The sequence below is a fragment of the Poecilia reticulata genome, linkage group LG13 (genome assembly GCF_000633615.1).
Source record: "Poecilia reticulata strain Guanapo linkage group LG13, Guppy_female_1.0+MT, whole genome shotgun sequence".
Taxonomy (NCBI): domain Eukaryota; kingdom Metazoa; phylum Chordata; class Actinopteri; order Cyprinodontiformes; family Poeciliidae; genus Poecilia; species Poecilia reticulata.
Window position 1 is genome coordinate 3,564,909 of NC_024343.1, and position 15,138 is coordinate 3,580,046.

At 39.3% G+C, this 15,138-nt stretch overlaps 3 protein-coding genes and 1 long non-coding RNA gene across 6 annotated transcripts in view; 2 read left to right on the forward strand and 2 right to left on the reverse strand.

Moving 5' to 3' along the window:
- dixdc1a (DIX domain containing 1a) overlaps window positions 1–3,364 on the forward strand; it is a 15,300-nt gene extending 11,936 nt beyond the window's left edge. The window contains exons 9-13 of the mRNA XM_008425003.2: window positions 607–783; window positions 876–942; window positions 1,117–1,225; window positions 1,666–1,774; window positions 2,811–3,364. Coding sequence (XP_008423225.1) covers window positions 607–783; window positions 876–942; window positions 1,117–1,225; window positions 1,666–1,774; window positions 2,811–2,894 — 546 coding nt within the window. The 3' untranslated portion in view covers window positions 2,895–3,364. The remainder of the gene's footprint in view (window positions 1–606; window positions 784–875; window positions 943–1,116; window positions 1,226–1,665; window positions 1,775–2,810) is intronic.
- Window positions 3,365–3,736: 372 nt separating this feature from the next.
- pih1d2 (PIH1 domain containing 2) lies at window positions 3,737–7,946 on the reverse strand. Of its 2 annotated transcripts, none has more exons than XM_008424967.2 (5): window positions 7,602–7,946; window positions 6,274–6,406; window positions 5,965–6,204; window positions 4,560–4,828; window positions 3,737–4,377 (listed from the first exon to the last, which is right to left on the reverse strand). In XM_008424967.2, the coding sequence occupies exons 1-5, from the start codon at window positions 7,785–7,787 to the stop codon at window positions 4,243–4,245; spliced, it is 963 nt and encodes a 320-aa protein (XP_008423189.1). In that variant the 5' UTR covers window positions 7,788–7,946; the 3' UTR covers window positions 3,737–4,242. The 2 variants fall into 2 exon arrangements, with proteins under 2 accessions (XP_008423189.1, XP_008423190.1); XM_008424968.2 differs by having other exon boundaries at window positions 6,280–6,406; window positions 7,602–7,940.
- The window catches only part of LOC103474174 (uncharacterized), a 14,892-nt gene continuing 7,458 nt past the window's right edge, over window positions 7,705–15,138 (forward strand). The window contains exons 1-2 of the long non-coding RNA XR_001777231.1: window positions 7,705–7,793; window positions 9,166–9,310. This is a non-coding gene — a long non-coding RNA (uncharacterized LOC103474174). The remainder of the gene's footprint in view (window positions 7,794–9,165; window positions 9,311–15,138) is intronic.
- Window positions 8,088–15,138, reverse strand: part of tmprss5 (transmembrane serine protease 5) — a 14,482-nt gene continuing 7,431 nt past the window's right edge. The window contains exons 4-13 of one of the 2 annotated variants that reach the window (XM_008424966.2): window positions 13,904–14,017; window positions 13,392–13,527; window positions 12,465–12,578; window positions 12,326–12,369; window positions 12,004–12,166; window positions 11,716–11,900; window positions 9,689–9,787; window positions 9,423–9,565; window positions 9,150–9,302; window positions 8,088–8,223 (exon numbers count right to left, since the gene is read on the reverse strand). In XM_008424966.2, the coding sequence (XP_008423188.1) occupies window positions 8,215–8,223; window positions 9,150–9,302; window positions 9,423–9,565; window positions 9,689–9,787; window positions 11,716–11,900; window positions 12,004–12,166; window positions 12,326–12,369; window positions 12,465–12,578; window positions 13,392–13,527; window positions 13,904–14,017 (1,160 nt within the window). In that variant the 3' untranslated portion in view covers window positions 8,088–8,214. Of the gene's footprint in view, window positions 8,224–9,149; window positions 9,303–9,411; window positions 9,566–9,688; window positions 9,788–11,715; window positions 11,901–12,003; window positions 12,167–12,325; window positions 12,370–12,464; window positions 12,579–13,391; window positions 13,528–13,903; window positions 14,018–15,138 lie in introns of those variants that run through there. The other variant, XM_017308256.1, reaches the window with a different exon arrangement.

Sequence of the window (15,138 nt, forward strand, 5' to 3'; positions counted from 1 at the left end):
GTTGGCTTTTTTGAGCTTTTAATGTTATTTCCTCATCAAAAACATTCCTGGAGTGTCTCAAAACAACTGGGTGGAACTAGCTCTGCCTTTGAGATGCGGTTTTTAAAGCGACAGAGGCCCATCTTCAAGGTGTTAAATTCAAACTTCTTTTATAGCATGAAGACTGAACAACCATCTCACCTCGAATGGAAATCTGCAGTCATCTGATTTGTTTTATTCACAGAGAAACAGGAGAATGTCAAGCACTTTTAATAACTCGCTGTTCACCTAGACAACAGACTGGAATGGAGAAGCAACAGTGAATCTGAAWGCAATAAGGGACTRARTGATAGGTTAGGTCCTTCAAGATGCTGTGGATATTTTATATCTGCTGTGGAGAGAGCAGTTCACTCTGCCATTATCTGTTGAGTTAGCAACATCGGAGCAAGTCATTAGAAAAGCTAACTAAGCTGATTGTTTAGAAGGCTGGGTCTGTCCTGGCAATATTTCTTWACTGGTATTGTGATAATTTATTGATGGTGATGTTCTTTGTCTTGGAGGTTGAAAAGCCTCCTTGCCATCTCCATCATCTTTAGCTTCAACTCTGTGAAAGTGAACTGAACTGAGTCTGTTTTGCCACAGGGTGAGGAGCTGCAGCTCGTCAGGGAAGCACTGCGCAGTCTGAGGGACAGTTTCTCAGGTCATGACCCCCAGCATCACACCCTGGACACTTTGGAGCAAGGCGTAGCGAGCCTCATGGACCGACTCCACTCTTTGGACAACCAGCGGAGACAGGAGAAAGGAGTACGAACAGCTACACACGCTTGCTCTGAAATGTTTATTTTTTGTTTTGTTTTGTTTTCCAGGAGTAATTGTATAATATGTTTTTCTTCTAGGAAGAATTTAAATCGCCAGGACGCAGAGCCAACTCGACAGACCGTGACTCCTGGCCACMGACCTCCAGTAAGACGAGCAGAATCTTTGTGTTCTGTTCAGCGTTCGTCATCCCCAGCAACATCCTAACTTAAATCAAATGATCCCCTTTATTACACGTCCACATGTGGGAGGTGGATCATCAGAACCATTACAGGGATAGATTTTTTTTTAGTTAAAGTTATTTGTCTCATTATTTTTCAGAAGTGGCGCACTCGCACAGCAGCCCGGGACTAGACGCTGTCGTCTCTACTAAAGTGCTCTACTTCACAGATCGCTCGCTCACTCCGTTTTTGATTAACATCCCGAAAAGGTGCCAAAAAAAAAAGTTTGGAATAGTAATGAGTTTATTCCTGCAATGAAGCATTAGGGCYGTACTAAGAAAAAATAACATAAAAAAATAAAATTACAAAAATAAAGTCTTAATATTATGAGAATAAAGTTGTAATGTCACTTTATTCTTAAATTTTGATGTCGTTCTCATAATATTATGACTTCACTCTTGTAATTTTATTTTTTTAATTTTCTTAAAGTGACCCCAATGCTCTGTCATATATTAATTTCCTGTAGGAAGATATATTTCTTATGTCCAATTTCAAAAACAAATTGCCTCTGGAGAGTTGAAGCCTGATTGAGGCATGTCCAGAGCTTTAAACTGGGTTCTTTGGCAGCTTGTGGTTTTATCCTAGTAAAGCTTCATGTTTCTTGGCATGTATGGATGCATAGATCATGACTGACAGTGTGTGTTTGCAGGCTGGGTGAAGTGACACTGCGAGACTTTAAGGCTGCTGTAGAYAGACATGGCAATTTCAGATACCACTTCAAGGCTCTTGACCCAGAGTTTGGCACAGTGAAAGAAGAGGTAGGTCACTCATTTTAACATSACTTTCAATATGAAAAATAATAATAAAATCTTATTCCACTTCTCTTCCAAAAAGATCCTTAAATGCTGTCACATGTTGTCTGGTTACAAAACAAACCTTAATGCCACTATTGGGATTTTACATGCCAGTATTTCAAGAAAAGAAGATTGAGGCTACAAAAACATAAACAAATCTAACCAGATAATTTTGGTCTAGTTTCTACTGSAAATATCTTTTGAACACTTGAACTATGACAAGTTTAACTTACCAGCAAATTTTCAGCAAGATATTGGAGTAACCAGACATTTTTCATGTTATTAGTGAAATAGTCTATCAGTGAAACTTGGCAATTTTTCATCAATATGAAGGAATTATTGACTTAAAAAAAACACCTATATCTTGCTGAAAAGTTACTTAGAAGCTAAGTAACTTAGCTTCTAAGTAACTTTGTTTTATTTTAATTTATAAATATATTTAGACTAGATTTTAGACCAAAAATACTTGGCAAAATTATGTGTTTTTGTAACGTAATGTGCTATCTCGATGGTATATTGGAAATCGGTGAGTAGGAGGGGGCGATACCAACATGTTGCATTRTCTTGGCCTGATATCGCAGTGCGTGTGGTGTTCCCATGAGGATAAACAACAATGATGAAGGGGGAATGCAAAATATACAGAAGACAAAACAACCGCCATGGCGGACCAGAAAGTCTTGTGGAGATTGGAGAGGTCTTTGTATTGTTTCTTTCCAGAAACTTTCGCCATAGCTTCTTCCTAGTCCACCATGTTTGTTTACTCTGAACTCACATTTGACCTTGAGAGGTTTTGAGAGATTTAACATCTGAGAAATTTGGCTCAATGGGAGAAATCACAGTCTGAGTAATGGAGAGAGATGAGAATCAAGCGGAATTGCGTAAGAATAGCACATAAAATTCCCCCAAAAACACATCAAAATTTGTGATTGTAAAAAGTCCAAGGGGTATGAATATTTTCAGTTTAAGATAACTGTAAATGCCGTTTTTGTCGGCTGTTCAGGTGTTTCAGGATGGAGCAGTGGTACCTGGCTGGGAGGGGAAGATTGTGGCGTGGGTGGAGGAGGACCACGGCGAGCGGAGGTAGAGCCAGAGATCACCACTACAAACCTCAACCTACAGCATCAAGAATTTAACCCAAAACATTTGTTGTGCCATTAAAGGGGGGAAAAAACTGTTAAACAATAACTGGGACCAAGGGAGATAACACCTTCCACACGCAGAAACGCTGGAAATGTTTCACACCAAGAAAATGACTCCACATTTGGGTACTGCTATATTTAATAGAATTGCATTTTACACATTGACACCGGCTTGAAAGTGAACATGTCTGACTACAGTGTTAACGGCCAGTAATGTGATACTTGAAGCTTTGAAAGTTTAGAAGAAAAAAAAAATGTTGGATGAGTTTGTTTTCATGACTGTTGTAATCTGTTCATTGAGTGCAGACTTCAAAAATACAGTGTTGACATATTACACAAAGTTCCGTATTGCCAAAAAATCTTGTTGTTCTGCGTCGATTTTGACGTTTTAATAAACTTAAATTATTGCATGGAATGTTTTCTTGACCATTTTTCCCCYTAAGTAGAAACACTTTCTGTCCTGTCAGCACTGCAAACCCCCAAAATCTTACCAGGTAATTTTCTAGTGCAACTATCTTGATATAAGACAAATCTAACTTACAAGCAACTTTTCAGGACAAAATAGGAGCTTGTTTTAAGTCAATAATGTCTTAATATTGATGAAATAAATACTAGTTATAAGTGAAATGATCTGCCAGTAGACCAGGACATTTTGGCTTCTAATAGTGGAAAAATGTCTTGTTCTACTGGCAGATTATTTCACTTATAACTAGTGCTTTTTCATCAATGTTAAGGAATTATTTACTTAAGCTTCTATATCTTGCTGAAAAGTTACTTGCAAGTTAATTTTGTCTTATTTCAAGTGTACTAAGACATTTGCACTAGAAACTAGACCGGAAATATTACATTTTGTGTTTTTGCCGTGGGCTTATTGTTCAATAGAGACCACTAGTATCAAAAATCCTCTCGCAAAATAAAACTAAAACATACATTCATCATGTAGTTATTCAAAACACAAACTGTTATTGATGTTAATAAAAATTTTGGTAGGCAGTGGATTTAAACTTGTTCCTGCACATCAGCCTACATAGCACACCGGGAAAATCTAACACATTTCTCTGTAGAACATTCTGAAAATAGATTAATTTACAGCTCTGCCTCGAACTACAATCAAAACAGCTTGTTAGATTTTAGTTTGAAGCACGGCATATGTTCCCACACAGTACGTGCTCTTAATTCTAACTGCATTGGATAGTGCGCTTCTTAAGGTGTGTTTTCTGTTGCTGTGAGAGTTCACTCCTTACATGCGTGACCCGGTGAACCCCTCTCCCTTTTCTCACTGAAATTAATTGGTCACAAAATAGCTGCTGTCAGCGTGAGCCTCCGCTTCTTCTTGTTGAAGACGGCAGCAGCCGTGTCCTCGTTTACTGTTTTTGGAAACTCCAGAAGCAAATGGTAAACATCTTCCACTTCTAGAAGAACATCCTCCTGCAGAGTTATAAAAAAAAAAAAAATAAAAAATATATATATATATATATATATTCAGGGAACTGTAAGACTCACAAGCCAATTATGCGTTTTATATGACATCCAGCCATTCAGCGAAGCACAGCGGAATCGAAGTGGTTCATTATAAGTGTTTGGGGCAGAAGGGGTGAGTAGCCGCTAACCTTGGACACTCTCAGCTGGCACTCTGACATGGAACGAACTTTCGGCAGCTCCACTGTCAGCTCCACGCTGCGAGGGACTCCCATCGCATCGCTCTTCACCTCCATCACATACTCGGGCTCCTGAGGTCCCTGGAAAGTGCTGGAAATGACCTGGATCAAATTCGCCTTTGTCTGCTCCGCCGGCCTGCAAATGATTTGGGCCGCGCTGTCCTCCTCTGATCGCTGAGAAGAGGAGATCTGTCGCAGGAGGGTGGCTGGAGTCTGACTGGCTGTGAATGAGAGAAACTGATGGGAGGATGCAGACGACACACCCTCGCAGGAAGGGAGCCACGCGCCCTGAGTAAAGAGGTTTGCCGAAGCTTATCAGAGTAAGAGGAGTTACAAGGCCTGTGAAATTTTGCTGTACTATAAATTAGCTCACTAATTACTGCAATAGACAATAGCATTGTACTGGTTTGACACCATTTTGAAGTAGGGGTGCACTGATTGCAGTTCTCTGGCTGATTACCGATATTTAAAAATATGCTGATTCTGATTTTGGCTGATGCTATTTTTTTCTTTTTTGTCTGAAATGTCACTAAATATAGCAAGAAAGTCACTGAGTTGGCAACAGTGGGGTCGCTATTGGTAACTGCAGATGTGCARACATGACCTAGTGGGCCGGTCTGTCAGTCAAACTTCTCTCACGGCAGAGCAGAGGTTTGCTCTGCCATGAGAGACCTTTGTCGAGGTACATAAGGTCAGTGGATAAGTTCGGCTTCACATGCAAGTATCAGCCAAAGAAAATCGGCCTATTTTGAAGTAATGGCATAATAATGCAAATTAGCCCTCTCACACATCAACCTTAATTTCTAAAAGAAAACTTRGCACTGGAACAGAAATATATTATAAACACCCAAAATAAAACAACCAAAATCGAAAAACAAAATGGAGATGCAGAACACTCACAASCGGGACGACAAATAAATTACATTGACGTTTGTGTTACCAAAATTTCCTTTCACCAGAATGGAAAATGTGGGATGCACAATATATTCAAACTAGCATTGATATCAGGCAATTTTCATCACCTTTTAACATCTCAACATCAGCCCGATAAATAAAACCTGGCCGATATTAACCCACGATATTTATTTCAATCTTGTTGCTGTTTGTTTACGGTCGGGGTTGGTCATTTAGTATTTGTTTGGTCATGTGACAGTGACAGTCATGCAGTGCAGGATTCTCGGATTGGAAAATATTATCAGCCACAACAGCAGTATTAATATCGGATATAAATATCTGCCCAAATTTTTATATTGGTGCATCCCTAATGGAAATGAATAATCTCATTTGAATTTATCACACGATTAGTTGATTAAATGCTTATTTTTACAAGTTTGGGGGGAGTTACTGGGTTACTTACTTGTTTCCAGTTGCTTGGAGATGATTGGCAGCTTCTGAAAGCCGAGCCGACATTGTAAGTCGTCCGGGTTACCTTTCGGACTGCGGCTGACGACGCTGTACTCCTGAGATAACGACATCCCATGCTGTTGCTGGGCAAAGCTCAGGGCCAGCATATAGATATTATTAATATCTACTTTATCCTCTCTCCTCTTCTGTAGCACTGAAGGATTTAGCGCCACATCCAGCACAGCAAAACAGCCTGCAGGGGTTAAAACCTTTGAGTGTCTTGCTCACATCGTGSAACACAAACGAAGGTCGTGCAGCTTACAGCCACCTTGGTCCTCGCCGTTGCATCTCTCTAGTTTTCCTCCGCACAAAGGAAGGGAGCTGCTCTGATCCTGAGGTGCAGGCACACGCTTCCAGCTGCAAATGTTAATGTAGAGCAAACCTGGCTTTGGCTCCTGGGAAGGACACAGATGAGCCTGAGACTTTTATATACATTTGGCATAAAAATCATACAAATGTACTGCTCCTAAAGATGCATTTGGTTTCCAGGGTGGATCTGGGTTTAAGAAAAAAACAAATAAAAAAAAACATGAATCTGGTGCCAAACTTTGAATTTCCTGTTAATTTTGTCTAATGCACATATTGTCAAAATTACCCATAGGACTACAGGTTCTAGTATATAACCCAGTAATGTTTGGATAAATGGACATAAAATAAACTAAAATGAGCTTGATTATCTCCATTATGATGATTGATGTTTTTTAAAGAGCAATCAGACAATCAGAACCCATTTTATTTTTGATATCAGTTGTGTGGTTTATATTTCTATTTAATTTATTGTTTTCTGGTTTGTTTTATTTTGGATAATTAAAATATCTTCTAGCTMCAGTGTTAAGTATTCTTTACAAAATTAAAGTTTATTAGTCTTGGCAAGGGCAACTTGAATTAKTATACCATTATCAACCTGAAAAAGGTTTCAAAAGAACAATATATTTTTTTTCTGCAATAATCACTGGGGCAAGTTATCATCCATCAGAATGTGTTATTGTGACAGGCTTACATGTAAGCACATATGAGAACCAGTAGAGTTTGTATAAATTGGTGTTCAAACCCAGCTTTTCAGGGGGTTTTTTTCACAAATTTTTAAAATCGTTAAAGTCTGACTGTTTCCACAACCTTAGTGTTTAACCTAATTTATCCATTCCAGAACTGTTTTTGATGAGTTGTTGGTGTCTTGTTGAAATGTGTAATTGTTTAYCAACAGAGTATCAAACTCATTTTTATTTTGGGACATTTCAAATGTCCTCACATTTCAACAATGACAAATTGYTGAAATATGAAGAAATGACTGTCTTAACTAACAACTTTGCATCAATGTAATTTGACAATGTAAAGATAATAAAAAAACTGTTCTGATTTGATTTATAAAATATGTATTACATAAAAATGGGGTGTTGATATCGTCTACTTGGTTTAATAGCCTCATCATGACATTTTCAAACGTAGTTTTTCCCCCCATTTTGACCGAATATCCCAGTGTTTTGTCTCTCCTGACTGTAAGACCTTATCCAGACGGCATTTGACGTCCCCATATCAAGCTGTCCTAATCAAGCGCACCTGCTGCTGCTGCCGACCGTCCAAGAAACTCACCAGTATCTGAGTTCGCACACACGAATGGAGCTCAGGCGGTGCGTTGAATTCAGCTCCTCTCTTCATTTGTTCCTCTATGAACTTGCGGTATGCTGCTGGGTCGCTTTGAGATAAGTCGTCAAGCATAGCCCAAAAGTGACTGACCTGCTGTAAAACATCTTCCCTTCCGCCGGTGCTGGACATCATACGAAGGTGAATGTCTTCCTTTAGGTTCTAACTGCTAGCTAGTTGGTTGCTGGTGCTTTAAACTGCAACCTCCGGTTGTTTTTTTCTTTGGTGTAGCTAAAGTACGTCGAATGTCTTATTAACTCCACAAATAAAGCTAACTTTGATTGTGTTGTTAGTTGCTATAGAAACTAGTTTTTAAAGTATCATACAGTCGCCACCTGGTGGTCAAGAGGTGTTTTTGCAGCGCAATAATCACAAGACATTGCTTTTARAGGGGTACAGTTTATACTCAGTACATAAAAGATATAACATGTATGTTTATATTTTCACTCTCGTTATGTGTAGGTCAGTTAACTGACATTTAAAGTATAAATAAAACAGTCATAGTTCTCCACTATCCCAAATGACTCAGCAGTATCCTCCTCTTTTTTTGCGTCTCTTGTTCTCAGTAATTCTGCAAAAAAGAGTGATCATCAGTCAGTGAAAACTACAATTATGTTTCATTGTAAGCAAGTAAAAATTAATGATAATGATAGTGTATGACAATTGTAATTAGGCGTCATGTTGTGAATATCAATTTTTACAGTGCCTTTCAAAGTCATTCACACCCTATACATTTTTTCCACACTTTTTTTTTTTTTTTTTTTTTTGCAGATTAGTTACAATCTTCTCTGTATTTTGGGAGAATGTTATGTGATAAATCAGTGAACATAAGGTAGGGCATGATTGCTAAGTGCAGAAGAAGAAGATGCACAGTACAAATAAAAATCTGAAAAGTGCGGCATACTCCCGTGTGTAATTTAATCTCCATATAAATAAGGGTTCAAGTAAGTGTAAAGTGGTGTAATTACAAATTTTGTGCCACAATTTCTTCTACTAGGTTGTCTGCTTCTCCATTTTCTGGTTCTGCATCCCCAGAACCAGAAAATGGAGAATCAACATTCAGTTTTTGTACTCTTATAATCTGGAACAAAYGTTCAGAAACCTGCAAAACAGACGAAACGCTGAGTTCCTTTATATCAAGGTGAAAAGCCCACCTTTTAACTTTGGTGGGCTTTGATTCATAAGTTGTTATGAATCAAAGGCACCTTTTGCCTTTGATTCATAACAACTGGAACATYGACTGTTATATTTAATGTATATTTACTTAAATTTGATAATGGCATTTCAAAAAATGTGTTTCTTGTTTCACAATTGGTTATCATATAATGTTTTTACAATGTAAAGCACTTTGAGCTCCCTTGTTGCTGAAATGTGCTGTACAATAAACTTGACTGGACTTCTGTCACATAGAATAAATCCCAATGATGTTTTTTTTAAGTTCCAAGCAGCATGAATAGTTTCGAAGCATTATAACTTCTGTTGATAAAAAGTGTCTACCTCAATCATGTCGTAGAGCCAGTCCAAGAATTCAGCCACTTTGCTGTAAACCCCGGGATGGTTCGGCTCGGCGCAGCCCGTCCCCCAACTCACGACTCCTGCAAGCCTCCATAAATTTTCATCCTGGCAAACAAGAGGGCCCCCGCTGTCCCCCTGATAAGGTACACACAGAAAGCCTTCAGTACAACCGTACACAGATAAAACAGGGTGTACATCTTTATTAATGTCCTAAAAAAAGACAGAAAAAGGTACTTTCTAGTACATGCATCCAACCTGACATGCATCCACTCTTCCTTCCGTGTACCCGGCACAGAGCATCCGTGGAGTGATCTCCCCGTTGTACATGCAGGAGCTGTTGCATTTCTTTGTGCTTATTATAGGAACTGGGGCTTCTTTCAGGGTGTCGGGCGAATGAACTGAGAGAGGAAACATGCATTCAGGGCTGGCCTGTCAGTACAAGTGTCACGCTCTGTCACCGTGCCTTTAAATTAGACTTGTTGCACGAGTGAAATGTAGGTCTGTGTGTAGCCGCAATTCACCGCCGTCGGGCCGTGTGTATCCCCATCCAGAGATCCAGCACTGCGTGCCACCTGGGAGATCATAGTCGTACGGCGGCAAGCAGATGGGTCTAATTGTGTCTATTTAAAAAAAAAAGGGAGGGGAGGGGGGGTGATAAAAAAAACAAAAAAACACTAGCACTCTGATTAATGTTTGACAAATCTATATACACTGTTGCAGATTTTAGCAGCCTTTGTAAATCCCTTTAGATACATTGAAAGTGCAGTAGCTTAATCTCAGGCTGGAAACATTTCCTCACTTTTGGACATTGGAAGCCAGAAGGACTTCACTCAGTTTTCTCCTGTGTTGCAAAGGCTGACCGTACAAAAAGTGAGATCCTCTTAATCATCCAGAAATCTCAAGTTCTTCTTGTGTCATTTCCTCTTTTCAGCTCCACCTGTCGGCTTTCTATATGATTTACATGCGAGGACTGATAGGACCATTGAAGAGGACTGATTTTGTGTCTTTTAAACCATTTTTGTTTTGATGTTRGCACATGTTTTGAATCATTATATTATACAGTGATGAMCCATATCCAGTTTTCTGGTTGAATACAACAGTTTTTATTTTAAACATCCTGGCATTTCAAACAGTTTGTTTGAAGYGCGTTATAGATGCTCCATGTAGTCATTCTTTGTTCACTCYGAACCCACTTGGAGTGTTTAAAGGAAATGTCAATCTTTGTCTTATCTGTTAAAGCATGCTCTGCTGGTAAGAGTCCAGGGAATTTTCACGTGTTCACATTTATGGTCACAGAACTGAAACAGCAAAGTTTACTTATTTATAGCTGCTATGAAGGCTTGGTCACCCTCAGGTGTCACTTTGTGCTCATGTTGTCTTTGAACTTTGAATGTTTCTTTTTTTCCTCCCATCTCCTTTACAAACCTATGAAGTGAGGGCATTTCCTTTACTATCTGATGTCTGATAAAAAAAACAAGTTTAGCTTGAAAATAACCTTTTGAACCACAGTCAAAGGAGGTACAGAAAAATAGCACTTTGAAACAACTCTGACAGTACAGCAGTGCAGGATATGAAATAAAAGGTTTTATTCTGCCACTTTTAGACRTTGGACAAAAATGAGACTTCATGAGGCATTTCAAAACTTGTTCAGATAATGTGGTCTTGTTAGTGGAAAGATTTAATGAGATTTGTCTATTATTTTAAAAGGGRTGTGTAGACTTTCAAGTCATTGTACATTACTAATTTAACATGTTAATTAGTGACATTTATTAGTACTTTGAATTATTAATTGCACTTTTATCTGCTCAGTGTGTGGTGGCAAGATAAATCCAGTCTTATTGCCAACGGCTAGAAGAAATAAGACTTGGTGTTGCATAATTTTGATTCCCCAAGGAAACAATGTGACTATCAACTAAAGTTCTTAGAACCTGTCTGATTGTCGTATTTTCAGATCACAAATGTCCAACAACTCTTACTCAGACTTGGGCTGACAAAACAATTGAAAATCAGAAAAATGCATCTCTGAACCTTAAGGTTTGCATTTAAAAAATTAACTATTTTGTTTGCTTCAATACAATCTTGCATGTTTTATTTTATTATTTAAGCAGACAAAATAAATGTCACATGAATTTTTGCATTTAATAAGGTGGGGGAAGCTGGAGATGGGCACCAGCACCCCTCCCGACCCCAATAAGGGACAAGGGTGTAAAGAAAATGGTGGATGGATGGATGGATGGATGGATGGATGGATGGATGGATGGATGGATGGATGGATGGATAAGGTGGGGGGAAAAAGGCCCACAAATGCTTATGACTGGTTTGACCTCAGATCAAAAAGTTCAGATTGTTTTAGAGATGCTAGTGATGCCAGTGAGTTTGCAACACATTTCTTAACATAGGATTCAGTCCCCACTCAATACAAGAACCCAAATAAATGGATTATTATAATATTTAATGTTTAGCGTGAGGTTATGCTAGAGCATTAAACGTAGAATTAAGGCTTATGTTTCCACCGGTTTTTGTATGGAAACCTCGTCCACAGACACACCTGAGAAATTGAGGGGTCTCCGCAGCTTCATCAGCGCTATGTCGCTGTCGTGGCTCCTGTGGTTGTAGTTCTTGTTGTAGATGATCTTCTCCACCACGTAGCCCGTGTGCTGAGCGATTTTTGCCGAACTACGAGTCACAATCCCCGCATAGACCACCCAGCTGGACACCTGAGGTAGCCTGTAGCTGACATTTCAAATGGAAAACAGACGCTGTTTATGACTGACTGCTGCCCTTCAGAGGCACTCCGACCTGTGACCCGTAGCGCTGTTAAGTTCAGCAGTCTTACTTGTGCACACAGTGGGCTGCTGTTACTATCCATTGACTGGTGATGATGGACCCTCCGCAGGTGTGACGGTTGCTGTAGTAGAGACTGACCTGCCAGGGCCATCTGCCCAGCAGGGCCTCAACGCCTCCTATTATCCTGGGCAGCTTCGCTCGGGTCCCACACTCTGCACAGAGCATCGTTTATCAGAGACCTGTTTGGTCAGAGAGCGCTCCAACAGATCTAGTCACTCATTGTTCCAATATTGWGCTTTTCACAGGTGTTTTACAGAGGTTTTYWTGTTGGGTGAAAATACTGAATCAAAAGTTCAAGCTAATTTGCTTACCAAAACACTGCAAAGCRATAACCTTCCCTGTGATGCAGCTCTCCCTAAATGAAAATAAATGGAGTAACTAATGAGGTGTAATCAATACATTAGCAGTTAAATCTGTGTAAATATGATGGCCTGAGATTAATCATCTCACCTGAAGTGCCACATGTTTTCTAAGCTGCTCTTCTGTTCTGAGGTAATTTGTATGAAACCATCCGTGTAGTTTGGCCCAACGTCTTTGAGATTCACTCCTTTATGCCTGGTCAGTCTGGTAAGAAAGTGAAAATACGAGTGGGAAACGCAAATGAACATGCTATGTTTATGTCTTGAACTCTTCCCTATTGAACTTMTTCATATTCTGTCATGCAAATCTAGATGCATTTACATTTTGTGTGATAGACCAACAAAATGTAGTGTGTGACTGTGTGGAAAAKGACACAATTTATTTAAAATCTGTGGTACGCATGTGTGTCCAGCATTTCTGAATTAGTTGTTTTTTTAAAAACTTCAARAGATGGAAGCATTTGCCTCTTATGCTTTGCAGAAAAGTTCAGACTCAACTGAATTGTATGGACAATGTATGTGCAGGTCAGTCTTCAAGATTTGYCTCAAATTCWKAACTGGATTTAGGTCTGGACTTTGACTGTGCCATGCTGACACATGAATATGTTTCAAACTAAATCCTTCCAATCCTAGCTTGTGAGTTCACATGGTTGGCCATGTCAGTACTTCATCTGTGACATGTCTGCTGTGTTCCTTGGTCTGCATGATGCTGCTTGTTGTTCACCAATGTTCTCCAACAAACCGGTGGATTTTATGGATTTTATCTAGGGGTAACAGATCAAAAGGGGCTGGATACAAATGAACCCCATACAATTTTGTTTTTATTTAATTTTTTTTGTCTGTCTTCCCCATTACTTTGTTGGTCGGTTGCATAAAACAAATAAAACAATGCAGAATAAGAGGGGTGAATATTTGTAAGGAGTAAAGTTTAAAAAGCAAGTTTTAAAAAAAAAGGGGGAGTTGTCACTCTGATCTCAGTCTAAATGATGATGTTTGCGTGGTGTTTGTGCCGTCACACCTCAGATAGCCCAGCTGCCTGCAGACTAGTGTTCCCAACGATGAGTTCCACCTCTCGGAGCACACCGGCAGCCAGGTGTGCAGCCTCCCCAGCTGGATCTCCAGTAGGGAGTTCTCTGGGCTGATTCTGTAAAACACTGAACCTGATTGATTCAAAAATCCCTCCGGAGACAAACTCTCACTCAACAGTAATGAATAGGTGCACAGGGCGATAAATTTTGAAAACGCACAAGTACCTGTGTTAATATAGTCGGTACAAAGAGGTCATTAACCGTGATGTTTCTTTTACGTCAGTCAATGATATTCTCTCGCAAGCGAGGCAAAGGACAACAAGAAGCAGCTGTTGTATACAGATTTAGCTGCAGCTGATGTAAAACTCACTGCAGAGGTGACCCTTGATGCCGTGTAATGAATCACTTGACAATAAACTGTGCAGCAACACACTCCTGCTCTGACTGTTAATTCATGAAGCCGAGGGAAACGGACTCTTAAGAAACGAGAAGAGAAGCAGACCTTTTCGTGGGTGGGAGACGGAGACATCATCAGTCACGTTGCAGAACGATGTCTCCTTCGTATCTCCAARCCCGACCGTGGTTTGGGAAGAAGATGGCCTCAGCAGAAGTTTGACTGAACGCAGAGAGCAGTTTGTTTTGTAAAATCACCCCGGCAGATGAGCAGCAAAACCTTTTTTTTYCTAAATGTTACCAGTCGTTCTGAATTAGTGCTTGGAGCAAATTAAAATCTGTGCAGTAATAAAATTGTCAGAAATAAATGATGAATCTGGAAAGACTAACAAAGATCTAATTTAGCATGATTTACAATGCTATCTTCTGTGCAGCTGTAGGAAAAAAATAGGGTAAGGACCAAAATACAGTCTGTTTTATTAGTTTGAACCATTTTGTTTTTGTTTTTCMTACTTTTGGACCTGGACCTGAACCCAAGTAATCCTTATTTTTACACCCATATGTTACATTATCYGAGCGGCTTTTATTTACTGCCAAGCTCCCATTTTGCATCCTGTTAAAGGTTTTTAAATAAAAATGAGAATAATGAATCATTTGAAGACTTAAGCATAATTAGATTCTTTCTACTGGTGCCAGATGAATTAATTGGCCAGACAACAGCGTCGGCCCTCATTAGGTTCTTGCAGGGTTATGTGTTAAGATAAGTCTGCAAATAAGTAATAACAAAGGGCAGCACCCAGAATTGATCATGAATAAAACATGTGGTGTTAGTCGAGTTACTACATATTATTGGGCTTTTTGGAAATTAGCATTAGCCCTGAGATTGTATAAGCAGTGCCTTGCAAAAGTATTCATACCGGTATCTTCACATTTTGCTACACTACAGCCACAAGGGATGTGGTGTGATAGTGCACAGGGCCGGCCCAAGCCTTTTTGGAGCCCTAAGCAGATTTTTATTTGCCCCTYTCTCCCCCATACCAACATGTCTACACCAGATGCTTTATTATTCCTAAGCTGCTCTGTGTGTAACATACTGACTATCATTAGCATCATTTGTAGTTAGCTTGCATCATAGCAGTGTCATTATGACTGTTTTAATCTTTGTGGGAGTAACAAACTAAAAAAAAAAGATTTTGATTTTGAAATGCAGAGTGGTATTCAAKTGTGGCAAATTATTTAAACTATTTAAAACAGATGAACACAAAATTTACAGAAAACAAGTTTGATGTCTCATATTTCCTCAACAGCAGGAAGATATTAATCTATTTGTAACAACTGTAAAAA

Coding starts and splice junctions, on each gene's coding strand:
- pih1d2 (XM_008424967.2), bottom strand. CDS start 7,787: ATGATGTCCAGCACCGGCGGAAGGGAAGATGTTTTACAGCAGGTCAGT. Junction 6,407..7,601: donor GTGTGCGAACTCAGATACTG/GTGAGTTTCTTG, acceptor TGTCCTTCCCAG/GAGCCAAAGCCAGGTTTGCT. Junction 4,378..4,559: donor GCCAGCTGAGAGTGTCCAAG/GTTAGCGGCTAC, acceptor ATAACTCTGCAG/GAGGATGTTCTTCTAGAAGT.